At 35.1% G+C, this 23,059-nt stretch overlaps 2 protein-coding genes across 3 annotated transcripts in view; both read left to right on the top strand.

Moving 5' to 3' along the window:
* Nucleotides 1-8,044, top strand: part of pih1d1 (PIH1 domain containing 1) — an 8,997-nt gene extending 953 nt beyond the window's left edge. For both annotated transcript variants that reach the window (XM_084129478.1, XM_084129479.1), the window contains exons 2-9: nt 14-256; nt 519-580; nt 2,331-2,412; nt 2,524-2,620; nt 7,302-7,334; nt 7,538-7,616; nt 7,707-7,850; nt 7,967-8,044. In XM_084129478.1, the coding sequence (XP_083985604.1) occupies nt 61-256; nt 519-580; nt 2,331-2,412; nt 2,524-2,620; nt 7,302-7,334; nt 7,538-7,616; nt 7,707-7,850; nt 7,967-8,002 (729 nt within the window). In that variant the 5' untranslated portion in view covers nt 14-60 and the 3' untranslated portion in view covers nt 8,003-8,044. The remainder of the gene's footprint in view (nt 1-13; nt 257-518; nt 581-2,330; nt 2,413-2,523; nt 2,621-7,301; nt 7,335-7,537; nt 7,617-7,706; nt 7,851-7,966) is intronic.
* Nucleotides 8,045-9,824: 1,780 nt separating this feature from the next.
* Nucleotides 9,825-22,185, top strand: tnnt1 (troponin T type 1 (skeletal, slow)). Its single transcript, XM_084131473.1, has 13 exons — nt 9,825-9,953; nt 11,211-11,243; nt 11,338-11,351; nt 11,800-11,844; nt 14,137-14,163; nt 15,215-15,232; nt 15,903-15,924; nt 16,034-16,094; nt 16,365-16,481; nt 16,616-16,693; nt 16,819-16,932; nt 17,010-17,119; nt 22,022-22,185. The coding sequence occupies exons 2-13, from the start codon at nt 11,218-11,220 to the stop codon at nt 22,080-22,082; spliced, it is 693 nt and encodes a 230-aa protein (XP_083987599.1). The 5' UTR covers nt 9,825-9,953; nt 11,211-11,217; the 3' UTR covers nt 22,083-22,185.
* The last annotated feature ends 874 nt before the right edge of the window (nt 22,186-23,059 follow it).

Raw genomic sequence — 23,059 nt, 5'->3', positions numbered from 1 at the left:
AACATCTTCTCAGGACTATTATATCATTAACTCATCCAAATTCATCAGACTTTTCTCTCTATGCCAGGCATGTGCGTGAAGACCTCCTCAGTGTCAGAAAAACAGAAGGTCTTTCTGAATATCTGTCAGTCACAGGCGGTACCGCCCCCTCCTCCTCTTTCCCAGGAAGCACTCGCGAAACTACTGGAGTCAGAGGACCCGACGAGTTACAGAGTGCCCATGAGTCTCGGCGAGCCACACACGGAAGTGGACAACAGTAAGAGACACATTCACATTTTCAAATTTACTCCATTCTCCTTTAATTATTGTTTTCCCTTATCCAATCGAAAAATCTATTGTTTCAATGCAAGGGCATTTGTTGTCTGATCTGATTGACATAAATCACCAAAAAGGAAGGAAATAAAGCATCATTAACTGTGAATGGCAAAACAACCACCCTTATTTGTGATGACCTTTCCTTTCCTTCCTTTTATCATAAAGCATTTGATTTGAATTCAGAATATTTTTATGTTTGCCAGGCTCACAAGGCTGTACTGTATATGATGTCGTGATCAATGATGAGTTCTTCCAGAAATGTCAGGTATGTGTCTTGTATGTGAATGTACACATTGAAAGTACCTCAGGAATATGCAACTGCATTTATTGTGTAGGGAAGTGGGTTTTGCCAGCCCACTCACTGGACGTGCTAAGGCCCATTCACACCAAAGACGATAACTATAAAGATAATGATAAAGCTATAGTTCTAAAAATTGTTCTCAATATTAAAGAATAGCAGAGTTCACACCACAGCTATAACGATAACGGCACTGAGAAACAAAATAATTGGAATCCCTTTCAGAACGATTTTATCCAGCTGATGAACGATAAAAACATAGACAGCCAATCAGAATCCATCCTGCTGTAACGAGCTCGAGCATTTGAAGTGACAGACAAGCGCTCGCTTAGAATAAACAGAATGATATTGTCTGCTGGTGTGGACGCTAATATAGTTATTGTTATAGTTATCTTTATAGTTATTTTTCTTGGTGTGAATGGGCCTTTATGTTCCCAGATGGAAAAATAAATATGATGGCCCAACCCACAAATGCACTATGGTGCAAAAGATGGTGTTTTATATATACAGAGGCGTGACAGAGCTCTAAAAATACCAGCAATCACGTTTAATCTCGGTATCCTCCGCACCTGGAGTCACACAACTTATATCAACCAACTGGTAACTATACTTGAATGTATACAGGTGTAATCAAAATTATTCAACCCCCCCATTGCAAATCAGGTTTATTGTCAAAATTTACAGGCTTTCAGCTGTTTTGCAATGAACAAATCAAACAAAAGTAATTATAATTGCTCAATACAACAAATGTTTCAAGTGGTTACCCCAAATTCAACACAAAATGCAACTTTTAGTGACTTCCGCAGTCTCAAAATTATTCAACCTCTTCATGGCAAGCATCTTTAGTTCTCAGTAGAACACCCTTTTGCTGTTATGACCTGCTGCAAACGAGATGTATAACCAGACACCAGCTTCTGGCAGCGTTTCTGAGGAATCTTAGTCCATTTCTCACAAGTAATGGCCTCCAGTTCAGTAATATTCTTGGGCTTGCGTACTGCAGCCGCCTTCTTCAAATCCCACTAGAGATTCCCTATGGGGTTCAAGTCAGGTGACTGTGATGGCCACTGTAGAATCTTCCAGGACTTGTTCTGCAACCAAGCCTTGGTGGAGTTTGGTTTGAGGTATGCTTGGGGTCATTGTCCTGTTGTAAGGTCCAATGCCTTCGCTATATTTTTGTGTCCTGTTCCTTGTTTGGGAAGGGCGACGATATCTTCTCCTAACTTTTTGGACCATTCTCTTGACTTCTAACAAGCAGTCAAACGTGACACTCAACAAACCTAGTCAGTTCATATATTACATGTGTTCTATCTCAAGCACACCTGGTGCAACTAATGAAGCCCTTGATTAGTTGCATCAGGTGTGCTTGAGACAACACCTGTTTTGCAGATTTGTGCTGATTCAAATAATTTTGAGACTTAAAGTATGTAGGTTTTGCCAATAAACCTGATTTGCAAAGGTGGTTGAATAATTTCAATTACAACTGTATATGCATGTGTATGCGATGTGAGTTTATTGTAGTGGGGCGATGAGTGCTTTGACATTGAATGAACAAGTGCTATGGGTCTTGTGCACACCCGGACCATGATAGCGTTAACAGAGGAGAGGAAAATTAAAGTGTGTGTGTGTGTGTGTCAGACTCAGAGCCAGCACTATCCTGGTGCCAGATCAGGTCTCCCTCTTCACAATTGTCATCTCTGTGTATGCTCTTACCCAACAGAAAGATACCCTATTCCAGCAGTTTCTTATTGCAGTTTCTTTGGAGGGACTGGAAAACAAATACAACCTTGAGTTAAGCAGAGGTCAGCTTAAATAAAGAACATCTGATATTCAGTTCTCTGCATGTTTCTACTTCAGAACATGCCTTTTCCATGCCATGTCCACTGATCCTATCTTTGTTTTTGTTTTTTAAGATATTAAGATTTTGAAGAACAGGAAGTTCATGGGCTCTGTAGCAGAACAAAACATTCGTACCAAGAGCAAGCCAGTTATCCAGGAAGTTAACTCAAAGTGAGTTCTTTATCTCTTTGGTGGATTTGGAGTGGTGCTGAATGAAGCAGATTGTGAGATAGACTGGGAGACCAACTCTAATAATACAATTAATGTTCATTACTAGGCATACTCTTTAAATTCTTCAAAAACATTTACTGGAATCTACTGAGCTTTCCCACATGTGGGAAAAAAATATGTATATTGTGACCAAGAATTAAGAATTCATTCCCACTGTTAGATCGTGCCAAAATGTTAGAAATATCAAATATAAATCCCTGCCTGAAGATATGAGTCTTCTATCAGTCTAAGAGTTTGACTGAGAAAGCCAGGGAAGAGCAGAAGCAGGAGACAAAGTGATAATAATAAAAAGAGCAGAGTTTATTGAATAATCTTAGTTGCGAATGTTTCTCAATGCTCAGACTTTGTCTGGATGTTTCAGTGCTCAGTGCTCAGATTTCATCTGACCAGTTCAAATCCAACAAGCGTTATTATACCACAGCAAAAGCAATGGAAAATTACTGCTTCACAACATTGTCCTGTGATGTTAAAAACATCGAAATAGAGACATTCTCTTATCTCCTACTCATGAAAACAAACATCCCTTCAAACCACACAAGGTAACACTTTACAATAACTGTCATTAATAGGTAATTAACAAATATCACATATTGTTTAACAGTTCATTAGTTAATATATATTCACATTGCTAGAAATATGAGACAATGTGCTTCTTAATGTTTACTAATGAACTTATTAAATGTTGCATAATGATTAGCAGATAATTATTTAATGTAAATTGAAATGCTTACAAATGTTATAAATTTAATTTAAAAATTAAATCAAATGCTTTTGACAGATGGTTTACAATGATTAAAAGCTTAATTAATAAATCATTTAAACATTATATAATGCTTAATGGATCATTAGCTAGAGATAATATACTTGTTAATGTTTAATGATCTGTTAATCATTATGTAGTGTAAATAGAATGCAAACAAATGTCATTAAACTTAAAATCATTTTATTACCTATAGCACTTTTTTACATTTACAAATGTTGTGAAAAAAATTGTTTCATTATAATTTTAAGCACTTCACACACAATTTATGTTAACATAATCATTAACTAATAAACACAGTCTGTAAAGGTCACACATTTCTAAGTTCTTCAAGTTCTAAATTCTTGCTAAAAACAACAACACATAATTGTACTTCAGGTGCAAAACATGCTTTTTATTGCCTCAACACTTAGTATACTATATATCCTTAAACAGGATATTCCTTGAATCATACATAAACAAGAGAAAACAATACATTTTTCAAGAAAATACTTTATTAATATAATAATAAAATACCTAATATAAAGTAAGACCAGTCATTCTTATATTGTTCAATTTTCTGAACACCAACCGATAAATACCATGATACTTATAATGCACCAATGTCACCTTATGAGATGTTGCTGCTTAGTGTTGCCACATCACTTTATAGCTACCAAACTAAGTACATTTTACATTACAAGTATTTGTGCATTTGTAAATGTAAAAAAGTGCATTAGTTATATATGAACTGAAGTTTAATGACATTTGTAGATTTTCAAGAAGTGCATGATCATATCAATTGAAAGTTTGACATTTGTAAGCATTTTACTTTACATTAAATGACATCTCTTAATCAGTATGGAGTGTTTAATAAGTTTATTACTAAACATCAACAAATATTTCTTGCTATGTGAATATATATTAACTAATGGTCTGTTAAGAATTAAATAATGTTTGTTAAGGATTTAATAATGAAAGTTATTATTAAGTGTTACCAAATGGCATAAATTAATAATAATAATAATAATAATAATAAAAAGATGAATAAATGATTAAATGGTAAATGATGCAAATCAATTTGCAACAACATAAATGATATTAAAATGAAATCATAAAAAACAAAGAAAATAAAACACAACACAGATGTATGGTTGCTCTTTTAAAGTAACACACACATGTTAATTTTGATTACACAGGTTGCTATTGCGAATCCTTAGATCCTTCACCGCGATTTACTAATATGTCAGCATATTTTACTAATTCGATTTCAATTATTTATATGTAGTATCAATATGAAAAATCATTATTTTTGACAACACTAAGCAGCAACATCTCATAAGGTGACATTGGTGCATTATCATTGTATTTATCTGTTGGTAGCTGGCAAGATGTATCTTTGAACTTTATCTGGCTTTATAATTTGTGCATAAAAGTACTGACATATTGCTAATAGCCAAAATGTGGCTATTTTGAATTCTAGTGACTCTCTGCTCACAGCTTTGTCAAATGACAGTAAACAGTTCATGATTTCAGTTTCATAGTGCATTTATAGTGCATGTTTTAAGTACAAATTGTACATGTAATTGTACATACAGAGGTACATGTACAATTTGTGTACTCCGTTTTGCAGATAATGTTAAAAGCATCAGCCATTGAAAACATATGTATGATGTTGGTTCACTGTTGTGAAAAAATAGAAATAATACAAGAAATACAAAACCTCCATCACTTGTCACAAAAAACAGCAATTTTTTTTTAATTATTATTATTTACAGCAACCATGTGACTTAAAAATACTCACACAGAAACAATCAGAAATGTGTGCCATTTCTCATTTATTTATTTACATGTATTCATTTATTAGATTCAAAAGCAAATTCTTCTCAATGGATAGTTGCTCATACTTGACATCAACAAGGTGTGGCTGAAGAAGGGGAGGCAATCTGAAAAACACTATGAATGCCTAGGTGATATATTTAGAATCTACCTGTTGGAAAAATATAATGATCTCAAAAACGTCTGCACATCGCCAGGGCATTGTTCGGTTGTATGATAAATATTGGTAATATAAGTCTGATCTTATTGGCCGAATAAATTTCAAGAATCCTTTCCACAACCTCTCAAATTTATCCATTTCCAATCTACAAGTGGAAGTCAGTTTCTCCATAATGTATATATCATGCATCACATCAACCCAATTTTCCTTTCTTGGCGCTTCCACCTTTAGCCACTTCCTAGTAATTCCTTTTTTTCCTGCTAATAACATAATTTTAAACATTTTACAATTCAGATTCTTTTTACCTTGCATATTAAGTTTTCCCAAATAGAATGTGTCAAAAGTGAAAGGGAGATTAATCCTTAAAATCTTGTCCATACATTGTTTAAGTTCCAACAAATATTTCACCATCAAAGGACAACTCCAAAAAATATGAACATGATTTGCACTCTTTTCCCCACATCCCCGCCAACAGTTTGTATCCCGATATTTTGTCTGAGCTGGAGTTCTAAAATATCTCACTAAGTTTTTCCATCCATGCTCCCTCCAAGTTAAGGATGATGTCACTCTCCATATTTGTTGAGTGAGATCTTCCCATTCTTCATCCATCAATTTTATATCCCTGAATATATCTTTGAAATTAATTTCCTGTTTAGTTTAGATTGGTATGCTGAAATAAAGAGTTTTATAATGTTTAACTCAACGTCAAAATTTTCCTTTTTTATATCATGCTCTAAATAATGCCTCATTTGCAAAAATCTATAGAAATCTTGATTTGCCAGACTAAACTGTTCTTTGATTTCTTCAAAACTTTTACACTTCTTATCTTCTAATAGTTCCCAAAACATATGTGGGCCTTGTTCCCAATTTTTAAATCTATTATCTCTTATATTAGGGGAAAATTCTGTATCATATCCTATCCACCTTAGCAGCTTATTGCTGTGTGTCAAGTTATTTTTTGTAACAATTTCAAACCACACTTTAAGTGAAATGTCAAGCCATGGATTGGGTACATTTTTCGATTGGTGCCTGAGTTTGTTATCCCCGATAAATGCCTGTATTGGAACTTCCGTTGTCATTTTCATTTCAATTTCTTTCCACCTAGCAGAGTAGGAGGGATTACATAAGTTCAGCAAAGGCTTTATTTGCACTGCTTGATAATAACTTTTTAAACACGGGAGAGCTAGCCCCCCCCAAACCCCGCCCCCCCTTTGCCTAAGACAGTTGTAGTGTTTTATATCTTATTCTAGGTTGTTTTCCTTGCCAGATATATCTTGAGATAATTTTGTCCCATTCTATAACTTCCTTGTCCAGTACCTCCACTGGAAGATTCTGAAATAGGTATAACACCCTAGGGAGAACATTGATTTTGACCACCTCAACTCTAGATGTAAGAGTCATAAAGGGGATTAAATTCCACCTTGCAATGTCTTCTTTTATTTTGGATATTAATGGGTCATAGTTTGCTGATTTCAATTGGCTAATATCTTTTGTTAAATTAACTCCAAGGTATTTCATTGATTTTAAATTCCACTTAATTTCATAATTTTCTTTAACAGCTTCAGAGGGGCTATAATTGAAAGTGAGGACTTGTGTTTTCTGTGCATTTATTTTGTAGCCGGACATTTGTCCAAACTTTGCAAATTCTGACATAAGCTAATGTTCACTGTTTTAACACATTTTACCATTATGAAGTTGATTCCACAAAATGCTGCCAATTTTGTTTCAAAATCAGTGCTAAATAAGTCTGCAGATTCTGTCTGCACCTGGTCCTAAGTTTGGACCAAGCACACTTTGCCTGTCTGTCCCATCTGATCCCATCAGTTGTTGACAACTAGAACTAGCACTAGAATTGCTCTAATCACTTTGTTCTTTGTGGACAGGGAACCTCACACCTTGCCTTCATCAACCAAACGGTAAGTATATTTGGAGTTGTTTGAATGCATTTGTGCATCTTGTCGATTTGTAAATAGTTTGGTTTGACCCTTTCAAATGTGTTTTGAAACCAGAGACCAGTGCGTTTTTTATGCCCCATTTGTTATGCTCAGTGTGATATATCTTTATTGTGAGGCAGAGCTTCACCTGAAACATAATAATTTATGCCTTTATTGTACTTCAGTCCAGAATTCAGTCTATTAGTGGAGCCCTCAATTGGAAATGCGGAGTATCTGATCGCCGAGATCTTGCTTCCTGGAGTGGTGAGTAATGGTTGCCTGGTTCTGGATTTCATTCAATCATTGTTAACAAAAAGTAAGAGACTCTAGGCTTTACTGTGTCTTCATCGCTAGATATCTGCTCGCTCTCTTGTTCTGGATTTGGGAGAAGACAGACTAGTGCTGATTGCTCAACCTGCTCTTTTCCACTTGGATATTTTCTTTCCCCTGCTTATTGACCAAGAAAACAGTGTTGCCCAGTACAACACAAATACGCAGGTAAGTTCTGTCAGAATAGTGTGCTATTTGAGCGCTACACAGTTACTGCTCATTATATTTGTGCTGGTGCAGATTATCAGTATGTCTCACACAGTCTTTTCCTGTCTTCCTTTCAGATGCTCACAGTGACCATGCCAGTAGTGTCTTCATAAAATCTATTATTTCATAATAAACTGACTTTATTTTGTACACAGTGTTATGTGTGTTTCCAATTTACTCAAGATTTAATCGTCAACAAAGCTTTAAAAGTTATTTTCTTTACACTGTAAAAAAAATTCCGTAGTTTTTACGGAAAAAAACTGGCAGCTGGGGTTACCAGAACAATTCCGTAAAATATACAACAAAACAGTAATTGCTTTTACCGAATAACATGTACATTTTACAGTTTAAACCAGCATATAACACACTGGAGTTCTGTTATATTTACTGGTTTAAACTGTAAAATGTACGTGCTATTCTGAACAACATGTCAATTTTACAGTATAATCCAGTAAATATAACAGTAAATTTCAGTAATATGATATAAAGTTAATTTACCGTCCTATTGAAGTATTAATATCTGTTTTGTACACTGATAACCACCAATCACAGCAGTGATGAGAGTCACATGATCAATCAAAGCTCATCACAAGCAGTTCTTCCACAAGAAAGTTAATACTAATATATATAGAAGCTGCACAGTGTCATTCACACAAACATTAAACACCATCATGGTAACACATGAAATTTTAAAAATGCAATAAACATTAATTTAACAACATTAAATGTAACATAAACCCCTAATGTACATAACTGATTAGAAAAAACGAAGAAAACTATGAAGAAACAAACATAGTTATTTCAACAAAAATACATCAAATGTGAAGTGTCACAGGGAATTGTGGGAATGTCAATTTACGGTTTTTCACTGTAAATTATACAATGAGTTGTTTTTTCACTTTCAAAAACTGTAAATTTAACGGTATGTTACAGTAAAATTACATTAAATGTACCGTTAGATCTATCACAGTTATTTACCGTATATAGTACAGAAACTTTCTGTTAACCAATTAACAGTTTTTCACTGTAGCATTTTTACAGTCTTTTACCGTTAAAATTACGATCATTTTTTACAGTGTAGAGGTGTAGAATACTTTTCTGAATATGTCTTCTTTGTTGCCCTAGACCTTCCAACAGTGATTTTTATAGAACTGTGTGCTTTAAACAGCAAAGAGAGACACTTTTTACTTTTGAGAAAGACCATCATGTCGAGAGTTAAAATCATATGGCAAAACCTGAAACCTATGAAAGAAACATCTGTGGTCTGATGAGTACAACGGCTCTATGTTTGGTGAAAACCCACAGACTACCTCCGCCCTCAGTGGTGTTTCTCTTCATGTGTAGGAACAAACAGACAGAAAAAAAAGAACACACAGAAAAAGAGTTGGCATGAAAAAAAAGACGGAATGTATTCTGGATTTGCTCAAATTTGAAGTGGGCAAACACAGCTGTGAGTGACCTAAAAAGCACTGGAAGGGCTACAAACCAAATGTTTCCTAAGGGATGAATAATTTTAAAAAAGAAGAAATGTCTCTCATGCTGAAGAAATACAAGACTGCAAGCTAATTTGCAGGCAAAGATGCTTTGTTTTATCGTTAAAGTTTAAAAACTTGAACCTTATTCTTATAACAGCAAATTTCCCATCTACCCATCCTTTCACCTTAAAGTTGTCTTATCTATTACCTTATTTTACTTTGTGTCAAGTAGAAAATATGTATTCTGGGAAGAATTGGGTCTAAATCCCCTGTGCTATTTTTGTCCCCAACTGTCCCTTTGTTTTTTCTATCTCTTTTTATATCCCTGTGTTTGTTGTGTGAGGTCATTCCCCCTGTTTCCCCTAATCCTTTGTGGTGGTCATCTTTCTGTCCCCGGGTTCATTTCTAATCCATCCATGGTCCTATGCTGTAGCTGCTAACACCCTCCATCTGTCCCTGTCCTCATATAAAACCAACCCATTGTCCTGCATTACAAAACTCTCATAATTCACAGGGACTCTCCTTTCATCATTTGTGAGCCTGTGTTTTATCCTTTTCCACGGTGAAACCATCCTACCATCACTAAAAGGTAAAAGTATTTTTGTTACTTAAACAACTGCATTTTTTTTCAGTCTGTTCTTTCCATCTCGAGAAAAGTAACTGAATTTATCAGTATAATTCAGACAGTAAATTAGCTACATTTTATGAAATCTGAAGGTCTGTTTGTTATTTTAGTTCTTGTGTGCAGTTATAATGATCTGATAATGTGTTTTTATTTCCTGTACCAGACTACTGTGCTACTTTAGGAAAATTTTATGAAATAACTATGGGAAAAACAGTGTGTAGCTGGCCAACAATGGTCATAACCTGCATACTTATTCCTGGCGCAAGTGCCTGTAGTAGTCTGTACTGATATTTGTAGAGTTTGAGTGTGTCTCGGACCCAATAGACTTATGGAACTATTAATAAAATTCACTCCAAGAACAATAAAGATTTGTCTTAACTCATGTAATCTCCCCCTGCATCCTTGGCTAAAATGATCCTATCAGAATTTTGTGGTTAATGCTGCAATGACACCCCGTAACCTTACACATCCCCAAAACACCCTCTTTATCTGTCACTTTCCCCATCCTGTTCTTAAAATGACTCTTGCTTCTATTCCTACTTGGGTCGATCCAGAACGAGGGGCATCTTTCGTTTGTAATTTGATCGTTTCGTGCAGAATGTAGCCAGACTCGTGCCCTTTAGATGCTGAGAATCTCATTAACAAAGTAAGGGCGATCTGTTGAAAGGCTGGTTTTAGACGGCCACTGCTTACAAGCCTTTGTCTGGAGACAGTAAAGTACAAGTTGAGTGGTGACAGCTACATGCCTCATATCTCTCTGCTGATGACAATGCAGCTATAAAATTGTTTCAAATAGCAGATATGATATGAAAGGTGAGGCACAGGGAGAGAAATCCCTCAGTGGAAGGTTAAAGACTGCAGTCAAACAGTGTGTGATAGACATTGACTGCATTTCCTGCAATCAAATCCTGAAGTTCCTATTAGGAAAAACAAGCAAATGCTGGTACATATTGGGGATATTGTATTTCACCCTGTCTTTGTCACCACATTCCCACCTGTTCTCACTCCATTGATCTTCATATGAAGCATTCAACGGAGTGTCAGCACTTGGGAACAATGGAACAATTTAGATCTGGTGCTACTTTTGTTTTGTCACTCTCTCCTGCGCTCTCATCCTCTTTCTAAAGTGATTGCGAAATGTTATGTGGTTCTGCTTGTACTTTCAGACATTCCTTCCTTCTTGTCTCACTCTCACTTTCTCTTTCTCCTTCTGTTATCCAGTTTCATCATGTCTGATGTAGAGGAAGAATATGAGTGAGTAATGTTTCTATTTGACCATTAAAGCATTACATTTAAAGGGTACTGTAATGTTTACTCATTCCTTTCTCTTCCCTAAATGGCCTGTTAGAGAACAAGTAGCGGGTAAGTATTTATTTATTTATTTATTTATTGCCCATATTAAAATGTAGCTTTAGTGATTATCAGTAAAGCCTTGGTATAATGTGTACCCAGAGGCCAATTATAGATACCTCCAGAGACCCAGCTGAGCTTCACTTGGTTTTAGAGAGCTACGTACAAGTCTGATTGGGTGCTTAGGCTTGTTACCCTGCCTCTTCCTGGAAGGGTTATTTGTATTACAGTGATCTCATGTTTATGCTAGCATACATCCCTAACAAATTGCACACACTTATTTATATACACACTTATATTCTTTCCTCACGTGCTCTCTCATGTTTATGCTAGCATACATCCCTAACAAATTGCACACACTTATTTATATACACACTTATATTCTTTCCTCACGTGCTCTCTCTGGCACAGACTAGATATTCACATATGTTTTCCTTTCATTTATCACCCTGTCATTGAGGAGCAGAGGAGGAGGAGGAGGCGGCTGCAGAGGATGCAGGAGAAGGTAAATTTGACCTCAGTGAGGGTTTAAAGAATCAAACTCTCAATGTTGATGAGAAAATTAAAGAACGTACAAAAATGAATATTCCGAGAAATGAGATGGCATGTTATGCACTCATTTTACTCAAGCAACGCTGACCGTCACTAGCGGAAATAATGTGAATGTGAGGGAGTAGATTGTGACCACTGATTGGCTGGTCACACTGTCAGTATCAATGGGTCCGTAAATCAATCAAACAAGTCAAACAAATGGGTTCTTTAGGGGAATTCCAGTTAATAACTGGCCACATAATGAGACCAGTATGCTCAATGAAGACCGGGAGTCAAGTTCAGAGAGTTTACTAAAGACAAAGATCTCCACACTTCCAAAGGCCATAGAAAATGAGTAAGAGGAGCCAGCCTCAAACTAACTTGGGATATAGAAACACTACTTATAGTCATATGGATAATCAGTTGACATAATTTCTATAGGTTCTGTTTGGTTAACAGTACAGATAATTCTGGCAGCATCCGATCATGGTATTCTGTTCTTTACACAAATGAGAAATGATCTTTGACACACTTTGTTCTAAGAGCCACTGGTCATTAATTCAGGGAGCTCTCTTCTCATGCTGTTGAATTCTACTATTCCTTTGGCATGGTCACATGTCTCTCATAATAATAATAATAAACAACACCTTAAACATATATATTCTCCAATATCTTTATGGAATAGCAATATCTTTTCCCTTCAAGGCTGAGTTTTTGTCAGGACTCACTGGAACAGAACATGAAAACTACATCCACACAGAGCACTGATACAAACTTCTACACATAATTCATAGCTTAACATAGTGACCAATAGTGCTATAAATCCTAAAAAGAATTACACATGCTAAGTATGCATATGTGGATACATGTAATGCTTTGTTGACCTTCATGACCTTAGACACGGTTGTCTTGCATGTCTCATACAGCTATCATGATAAAATAATAATAATAATAAAGTTCAAACAGACTATTCTCTTTATATACCAAAATATAACTCTGATTAATTTGGATGTATGAGCAAATTAATTAATTGATAACAATTACATTTTTAATCTCTGGAAGCTGGGCTAAATGTGTAAACACTGTTACTGCATTCCTGACATGCATGGGTCAGACCCTCAGTCTTCTCTCAGATACCAAATACAGACATTGCCTGTAACATAAATACCAGAATAGATACACTGGTTTTAAGAAAACTTATATTTTCATTATGAATTTCATTATGATTTTTATGATTTATTTAATTCAAGAAGAGGGATTGTAAATCCAACACCTTCAGTTCGACTGGTGCAAATGGACAAACTAATAGACTGCAACAATTGGTTTCCGGAAGTAAATATCCGATCCATTGTTTTCATAGGAGAACTGATTTTAAATGATAAAATACCAAGGCTATTGTAAGCTAAGAGGTTGTTAATCAATGGTTTGTGTTATTGTTGAAGCCATCAGCCAGCATTATTTCAAAATATTTTTAATCATGTTTAACTGAAGGATTCCTTAAAAAATAAAAAAAATAAAATAAATATATATATATATATATATATACACACACCTCTATAACTGAAAACATTACCTGCAATGTTACCTCAGATTTATGGTCCAAAAAGGCTAAGCCACAGTTCTTAAATTAACATTTTCATATAATCCTCAAGTGAGATAAAAGTAAAAATATCTGGCTTGATATCTGTGATGGACTCTTTACGCAATTAAATACTGTAATTTTAATACATAACAGAAATGCATAGAAATAGAGAAGAACTGGCTACTTAAATGCGATGAACAGTAATGATTGACAGTATTTGACAGTATATGAGATTGACAAGAACATTCTACAATAAAAAACATAACGATGTTAATAAAATGAATGAATCTTTGATTTGTTTTTAATATTAGTATATAAACATAGAATAATATTATATTGGTGTCTTATTGAAAGTGGTAAATGCTGGTAAATGTGTCTGTAACCTAGAAATCATTTAATCAGCCAATATAAAAAAAATACATTCAAAAACCGGAGAGAGGAGGGCCTCATTTCCCCAAGTCAAAACCCATAATTCTTTATCTTGTTAATCAAAAGGACAGAACATAATGGTCATGAGCAGCCTCATGATATTTGCATCTCTGAAAGAACATTAACAGTTCTGCATAAAGAGAAAACACGATTATTGAGTAGAACTAAATACCTATTTTTTTCTATATCTGTTAAAGAGATTGATTTGTTTGATTTATTTTGATTTCATGTTTCTTTGCTGGATCTGTATTACAGAAGAGCAGGAGTATACAGATTATCAAGGTACTTTGTTCATCTTCATGCACAATCAGAATAGCATGTAAAATAAATGCCTTGTATATAAAGTTCATAGCATGCGTTTGTTTGTTTTGGGTGATATAATATTTAGCCGGTCAGTCTACACTTCTTTTTTTTTACCATGTTGCACGTTCATGTTTGTGAATATAGTGTTTTTGTAAATGTTTGGTTCTACTGTATAGCTTTAAGAGCACACTGGTTTAAAGGGGTGGTATAATTCCCTTTTCACAAGATGTAAAATAAGTCTTTGATGTCCCCAGAGTGTTTATGTGAGCAAAAACACACCGTTTTTGTGTCTGACCCTTTAAATGCAAATGAGCTGCTGCTCCCGGCACAGAGGGCAGAGCCTCAACAGCTTGTGTCCTGAAAATTTCAAAAACTTTTAGCCTTTTATGTCCAAACCAGAGTAAGACAAAGATGGAGAGACTCAAGAATAAGTGACAACATGTAGACAACATTTCTGAATGGTTAGTTGATGAATTTATGTAGCTTAGTGTAGTTATCTTCTAGTCATTGATTAGCATATTCTGTCATGATAATTTATAAATCACGTTCCCGGTGGCGGGGTTTATGTAGATGTATGGTTAGTGATGTCACTAACCCGGGAGGAAGCTCATGTAGTCCCTACCAGCCATTTATTGTAGTGCTTAAAAAGCTATTTCTTTAAAAGCAAATATCTCCCTTTGCTTTGAACTTTGAGTGTCGTGACTTTGCAGATGTTGTTTATGCTCAAACAGCAACATTACACACTAACTAAAGTTAAAAAAGTGAAATCATAATCAACCATCCCTTTAAATACTGTTCAGACATAGCACAAATCTTCTTTTTCCAATTTCCCACTGTGTCACTTTGGCAATAGTATATGACCCCCTCCAGTGAGCTCTTAAAGCTATATAGTAGGACCAAACATTTACAAAAACACTATATTCACAAATATGGAAGAAGAACTCAGGAAGAAGGTAAGGGCTTTTAGACGAAAGTACTTCACATTGTTCTCTTATGTGTTTCTGTATTCTTTCAATGCTGTATTCATCAGAGGAGACTCAGGAAGAAGGTAAGGGCTTTTAGACAAAAGTACTTCCTTTAACTCCATATCTTGATCGGTTGACGGTTTTATACAATTTTTCGGGTTTGTTTATATTTTTTATCTTATAACATTTGTCTTTCCAGTTAGTTCACTCTCTTTTTGTATAAAATCAATAAAAAAGTCTACACACACCCACACACACACACACACTCTTTTTGTATAAAAACAATAAAACAGTCTGAATACACACACACACACACACACACAAAATTGTGAATTTCTCTGAATTTACAAATTCTTGGAAACATTTAGGATAATGTAAGTACACAATTGAAAGAAATATATAACACTATGCAAGTGGTCTTTTGATATTTTGATATAAAATTCTTACATATTGTACCTTTAATACCATAAATCACAGAGTTGAATCAAAATTGACATGTGAACTGCAGAGTTCATGAAAGAACAGTTACAGTTGTGTCCTTTAGTTTCATATTTCTTCAGAGGAACCGGCTTTATAAAAAAAATAAAATTCCAGATCATTTTAAAATGTGAAATGGTCAAAAGACAGAAAAACACGCAGCCAGTATAGGGCAGCATATTGTATGGTTATGTGGGCAACAGGAAACGCTGTATAATTACAGTTTACAATAACTGCCTTGTTTCTTTTTTCCCTATTTGCTGTCTCTTTTATTAGAGGAAGAAAGACCACGGCCCAAGTAAGTGTTTGAACACTTGTTTGTCAAACCACAGGCACTCTCTGTATTTTCCAGATGTCTTCAGGCACTTAATACCAAAAATCTCTTGCTTTTATTATCTCCCACACAGGCCCATGGTTCCACAACTTGCCCCTCCAAAGATTCCAGAGGGTGAGCGGGTAGATTTCGATGTAAGTACCAGTTCAGTTCAGTTCATCAGTTTAGGATGAATTGTAAAGTGAGAATTACTTAGTATGAAGGGTTCACTTTTTACATACTGAACTGTGTGAATGTTTATATGGTGGGTCCAATGAAGACTAAGCAAACTGTGTTTGTTTTTATTGAGGTCGGATTAAGTTCATATCCAATTAATTACCAAATGTGATTAAAAATAACATTCAGATTGGACTTCATGGAAGTTTTGGCTTTCTATTTCTAATCTATATCATTTTCTATTTTAGGATATTCACCGAAAAAGGATGGAGAAAGACTTTCTGGAGTTACAGACTTTAATTGATGTCCACTTTGAGCAGAGGAAGAAAGAGGAGGAAGAACTGATCGGTCTCAAGGAGAGAATTGTAATTCAGTCAATCTTTTCATATTTTTTTCTCTTTTATGACTTTTATTTACCACAAAAACCTTCTATACTCGCCTTTCTCTTTGCTTTGTACTAATTTTCTCCATGTTGGCCATTCACTCCACCTGTCCTCAGGAGCGGCGACGGGCAGAACGAGCAGAGCAGCAGCGTGTTAGAGCAGAGAAAGAAAGAGACAGACAGACGAGGATTGCGGTAAATTAGAAGTCAAACTTAAAACATAGTAAATAAAATGCTCAATTGCTCTCAAAGTTGTAGGTGGAATTTAATACAGAATATCAAAATCGATGTGAAATATAATGTCTGTGCTCTCTCATCAGGAAGAGCGCCAGAGGAAAGAGGATGAGGAGGCTAAGAAGAGAGCAGAAGACGAGGCCAAGAAGAAGAAGGTTTTGTCCAATATGGGGGCAAACTTTGGTGGCTTCTTAGCCAAGGTAGGTTACTGAGCCTTACCATAAATACAGTAATGTACCATTAATACATGTTTGTACATATGTGTGTTTGTGTTTAGGCAGAGCAGAAAAGGGGGAAGCGTTTGACTGGACGAGAGATCAAGAGAAAGACGCTTTCAGAGAGGCGCTCTCCACTTGGCATCGAAAATCTGCGAGAGGATGGGTTGAGGTGACCACACACATACACATCCATGTTATATATAATATAATATAATATAATATAATATAATATTGTCACAGGCTGGCTCATGGCCTGTGGCAAAAAATGAGGGGACACAAACAAGAAGTATAGGCCAATCAAAAAGGTTGTCTTTATTGTAAATCAAAACTATTAACTTTAAACAAAGAAAAAGAAATGAGGTGTGAAAATGTCATAATGTAAGGTGTATGTAAAATGCATGGATGCATGAATCTGTGTGTGTACATGACTGAGTGAAAACTAAGTCATAACTACAAATGAACAAACAAAACAGCATCATACCTGGAGGAGCAGAGAGAAAGGGTGCTTCTCAATATCCCCCCTCGTCTCCTCGCTCCTCCGTCCTCCATCCTATGACCCGGAAACCGATCGAGCTCAGCCATCTTGAAGGACATCTCAATTCTCTAATTGCACCGCGAGGAGTCGAGGATCGAGGAGTTAGGAGGCTTCCTGAGGAGTCATGAGCGAGGATACACAGGTGTATCCTATGCGGAAGAGTTTTATCGACTTAAACGTGACGCACGTCTAAATTCTCCTCCCCCTTCACATCGGTCACAATCATTTTAATTTATACTTTACCTTTGCAGTTTATATAAACCACACATCTCACATATTTCAACAGGGTATCTTGCTTTATTATTATTTATTATGAATTTCTTAAATAAACAAACTTCAACAACATAAGGGCAGATCCTTTGAGCGCTGCTGATGACGCGATGAAGTGATGCTTGAGTGATCAAGTATTCCAATGTATAAAAAAAAGTTACATTCGAATCCTCCATCCTCGCGTCTTTTCCTTGCAGCCTTCCCTCGCATCCTACAGGGGGCGGAGCTGAGACGCGAGGAAAGGAAGCGAGGAAAGGAAACGAGGATGCACAAATAAGAAATGAGAAGCACCCAGAGAGAGAGAGTGGTTAGTGAAGCAGTTTAAATACCCTGAGCCCAGGTGGCTCCAATCACTAACGACCCTCCTCTGCCTGCAGGAGGAACCGCCCCTGCAAGGCAGAGGAGGGGCTGTGACAATATAATATAATATAATATAATATAATATAATATAATATAATATAATATAATATAAACTTTTATTAAGAAACATTATATATGTCATGGACTGGTTGTATTGCATACACATTGAAGATGATGAAAGTCAAAGGTCTTTAACTAATAATCCACATAGAGTAACGAAAATGAGGGCAGGCAAAGCAACTACCGTTAAACACAGACAAGACCGGACAACTAAAAACAGAAACACGGGAACTTAAATACAAGAGACAAACAAAGGTAATAAATCACACAGAGCTGAACAGAATGAAGAATCAACTCAGTAACCCTAGTAACTAATAATGAAACTGACAGGCAGGGAAAAAGCAAAGACAGAAAACTCAATCTGAACATAATCGTGGCAATATAATGCTTAACGGACCATTAGTTAATGTAAATAAAATGCTAACAAAAATCATTCAACTTCGATTTATATATTACCTAATGCATTTTTTTACATTTACAATATATATATATTTTTTTTAATTAGTAATTTTAAGCACTTCACACACTATTCATGTTAACTTTATTCATTAACTCACAGTCTGTAAATGTCACATTTGGTCTTCGCAGAACCCAATCTAAGGTTGAAAGTAGTTCTTATGATATGGCAAGTGTCAAAATGATTGATGGCTTCCGGTTGTCATTGACCTTCCGGTTGACCTTTCCGGTCTGTATTGTTATGGATTGACCTATTGACCCTTCCTATCCCTTCGATCATGTGTTTTGACAGGTTGGCCTTCCGGTGTCTTTCCGGCATATGTTGTTATGGTTTGCCCTATTGACCTAGCTAGCCCTAGATCATGTGGTTTGACAGAAAGTTTTTGCCCTATTTTAACCTTTTTATCCCTAGATCATGTGTTTTTGAAGAGGATGTTAAAATAATTTATGGATTTGACAAAGTTTGAAGTTGGTGTCAGGTTCAGTTATATATGGGTTTCTGTCTGGGTATATATTGTCACAGGCGCTCCCTCCCACCCTTTGCATGTGAGCTCTGACATCTGAAATGTGCTGTTCGGTCACTGTGATGTTGCTGATGGTTTTGAAGGCGCTGTTATATATAGGATATGTGTCAGCATATCCTCCGCATTCCAGGGTATTGTGGACCCCTTTGGAAAAGTGAGAAGAAAAAGACTGTTTTTCCTGAATGCCTCACCAGCCAGAGTAGTGTGTGTGTGTGTGTGTGTGTGTGTGTGTGTGTGTGTTTGTTTGTTTGTGTTTGTCACAGGATTCCCTCTCCCAGCCTTCGCATTTGAGCTCTGACATTTGAAACGTGGTGTTCAGACACTGATTAAACAATGTCATACAAAAAACATTCTATCCTTTAAAATAATTATCGTGCTAATTAAACTAAAGTATACATGATATGGTTATAAAATAATATCTTGCTAATTTAACTAAAGTTGAAAAACATTCTATTCTTTAAAAGTATATAAATTAATTGCTTATAATATAATATAAAATCACAGAGTGGTTCTCTCTTACAGCACCACCTGACGGTCTCTGACTCCTAGGGTTTATTCAGCGATCAGAATGAGACATTGTGTTAGGGCTAAATTTATTTCAAAGTTTAAATGATATCTTTATAAAATGTTTTTTTATTATTATTATTATTTTTTTTTAATTAAATTTAATACATTATTAAAAGTCGTAATAATGTTTTTAAATTCAATACATTATTAAAAGTCTTAATTAAAAAGTCTCTCAAACATATTATATTAGATCTTTTAAAATTAAAAGACTGTTTAAATTAAATCTTTAAAGTTTGAATACATTCGTATCTTCTATTTATCTTTTAGAAGACTTATGTATGATATAAATGATTTTGCTTAAATTTAACCCATTTTATTATTTTTACTAAACAATGTCTGTTCAAAAAACTTTAGATGGTTGAAAAACTGTACTTATTCGTCTTAAATCTCATTTAATCTATTTTTTTTTTCATTTTTTTTTTTTTTTTTTGTCCATGCAGGGTTTCGATTTTTATGGTGGGGGCTTTCCATAGCTATAATGAATTTTGTACCGTACACCTAAACACAGAAAACTACATTTGTACATTTTCAAAATGAAATAAATAAATATTTCTAAGCTGTTTTGAGTGCGTGCACACACACGGTTCTAAAAAATGAACTAATCTCTATTTTAAATGTAATTATTATTAATAACATATGTTACTAAAATGTAAACAAAGTTTTAGCTAAATAAATATATGAATAAAAACACCTTACAGCCCCAGATCCTAAACCACAGTGTGAACTGAAGCTTCAGGAAACAGGGTATCAGACCAGATGAGTCTCGGGGGACAATGTCACAGTAAATCTAGTCTGCTAACGCCTTTTCAGAGTACATCCAGAGTTTATACTAAATTCATTTAAAAGCATAACCTTAAAAGTTTAAATCAAATCTTTAAAGTTTTATTAAAATCATATCTTCTATTTATCTTCTAAGAAGACTTATGTAATGATTTTGCTTAAATTTAACCTAAGGTATTATTTTTACTAAACAGCGTCTGTTCAAAAACTTTAGAATGTTGAAAAACTGTACTTAGTCGTCTTAGATCTTATTTATACAAAAATATTTCAAACAGTATTTTTGTCCATACAACATTTTGTCAAAGTTTGTCACAATGTTTTGTTGTTGTGTTGTTTTTAAGAAATCCGAGGACTCCACATTGCTCTTATTTAGACTAAGTTTGTATCATTTGGAAAATCACCACACAATTTCAGAGACGCAATGCGTGATAAGTAAAGTTTGTCTTGAGCGAATATTTAATTTTACTCGTCTTAATTCAAAGTATAAGTATAAGATCGTATAAGATCATTTTAACTTGTATCTCCCGAACTATCCTTAATCAGTGTGGAATCACACAGGGTGAAACCCTTTACTGAGAATATACTATCTACTCAAAATATATGTAGAAGTTTAAATCCGGTGTTTAAAATCTGTCTGGTGGCCGCATGAACAGACTTTGGGCAGAGCTATAGCAGGAAGCATGCCCCTTTGACCTCCTCGATTTTGTAGGCTTTTTTTTTTGTTTTTTTGTTAAAGACCCTACAAGTTAGTCCTCCCAAAAGAATTTCTCCCATCTAGCGGTGAAATTCTATTTTGCATTTAAACAAATAGTGCTCTCTAGCGCCTTGCTTTTTCAAATGCGGTAGCACATCATCGAGTTTAACTATACATGTTCTACCGTTATGCTGCCTATATAATGATTTGCACAGCCAAGCAGTACAAAAAAGCTTGTCATTTAGACCGTAACTTTGACTCACCCGTCGAGAAGAGAGCAGACAACTTCCCTTTCAAAGTCTTTCTCCTTCATTAGCTCTTTCCACCTGGGAGAAGCTATCCCGATATTTATTTACATCCCGATAAATTACATTTTTGCTTTTTGGCCACGAGGATTCCTTCTCCTGTGGCTCGGCATAAGTATGATCCAGCATTATATTGTACCGTGCAGCCTTTTCAAATTTGTCTGGGACAGTATCAACGCCTCTCATATGGTCTAGCGGTTAGGATTCCTGGTTTTCACCCAGGTGGCCCGGGTTCGACTCCCGGTATGGGAAGTCAATTTTTTTTTTATATTGTCAACAAAATTCAAGTTATTCAAGTTCATCAATAATCATTTTTAGTTATTCATAGTCTTAGAGGCCTACACGAACTGCAGAAACAAGCACAAGATATGTACAAACTCATAAATGCTGTTTCAGTACTGAATCATTTTCACAAATACAATGTTGTTGGTCCTTTTGAATGTGCTGTTGACTATAGTAGTGTTGATGATGAAACGTGTTGAGTTAGGCTAGCGTTTTTTGTCCCTCTCTGTTATTATAGTGTTTCAAGATGGCGGAACGACACGGAAGCCTCCTTGGACTTACCCGCCCCATGTAAATAAAGATAAGAAATGTTTCGCTTACGAGGATAAGTCAGATCATTGGCAGAGGTAATTTTACACCCATGAGGACATATTTTATGAATACAGACAATGATTTTAGCTAATAAAATACCATTTTATCAACGAGCGAATCTACACATGAGAGGCCTTCAGAAGTCATAACTTCAGGGGTCAACGGCTTAGGCCCGTTGGTTTAGGTATTTGTAAAAATCAAATACTGTATTACACTTTTCAAAGTTACAATAAAAAGACCTGTTGTGTTCTGACACAAGGCCATTAACTTGTTTTTATAAATGTATTTTGCTTATTTCTACAAATATCAACCTGAAAAATGAAAAAGAAGAAAAAAAAACAGTGTTTTAAAATACAACTAAACCGTGATAATGTTTAGTTTAGATATTGATGACTAAGCTTCTGGCATATAGTGCAACCACGCAACAAGAAATCTAATATTGGTGTAATCTTTGCTAGGTCTCACTCACGACGCACAACTTTGTAAATAAAATAAAATAAAATATTATGGAAGTCATTGTACTGTAATTTAACCATATTTTATTGATTAATATTATGGCTTCATGTTGATTTAAAGTTTTTAATTGTTATTAACTAATACCTTTATCTTTTAACATCCGGCACAAAATGAAAGAGATGTATTATTTGAAAAAAAAAAAAAAAAAAAAAAAAAATGGAATGTTCACAATCACTATGTGTCAAAAACAGTATGCGTGTAAATAGTTGTGCAAAGTTCCACACCCTATGGACTAACTTTAAAAAACAAAACAAAAATACATTATATATAAATATATATATATATAACATACACAAATCATTTCTTAACTAAGCAACTGTTTCTTAAATGATCAGACACTCACCGCACTGATGTTAACATCACCATATATTGTGTTTTCTACCATGAGTGTAGTAACTATTGTCCCACCATTCTTCTGGGCAATTGTTAAGTTAAGCTGATTAGGGTT

The sequence above is a fragment of the Abramis brama genome (assembly GCF_963993115.1).
Source record: "Abramis brama genome assembly, chromosome: 1".
NCBI classification, from domain to species: domain Eukaryota; kingdom Metazoa; phylum Chordata; class Actinopteri; order Cypriniformes; family Leuciscidae; genus Abramis; species Abramis brama.
Note: the sequence above shows the minus strand (reverse complement) of the source record. Positions and strands in the feature narration are given on the sequence as shown.

Excerpts from the sequence above, each read along its gene's own strand:
- tnnt1 (XM_084131473.1), top strand. The coding sequence starts at position 11,218 with ATGTCTGATGTAGAGGAAGAATATGA. Across the intron at positions 16,482-16,615 it reads TCGGTCTCAAGGAGAGAATT|GAGCGGCGACGGGCAGAACG; the intron begins GTAATTCAGTCA and ends ACCTGTCCTCAG. Across the intron at positions 16,933-17,009 it reads TTGGTGGCTTCTTAGCCAAG|GCAGAGCAGAAAAGGGGGAA; the intron begins GTAGGTTACTGA and ends GTTTGTGTTTAG.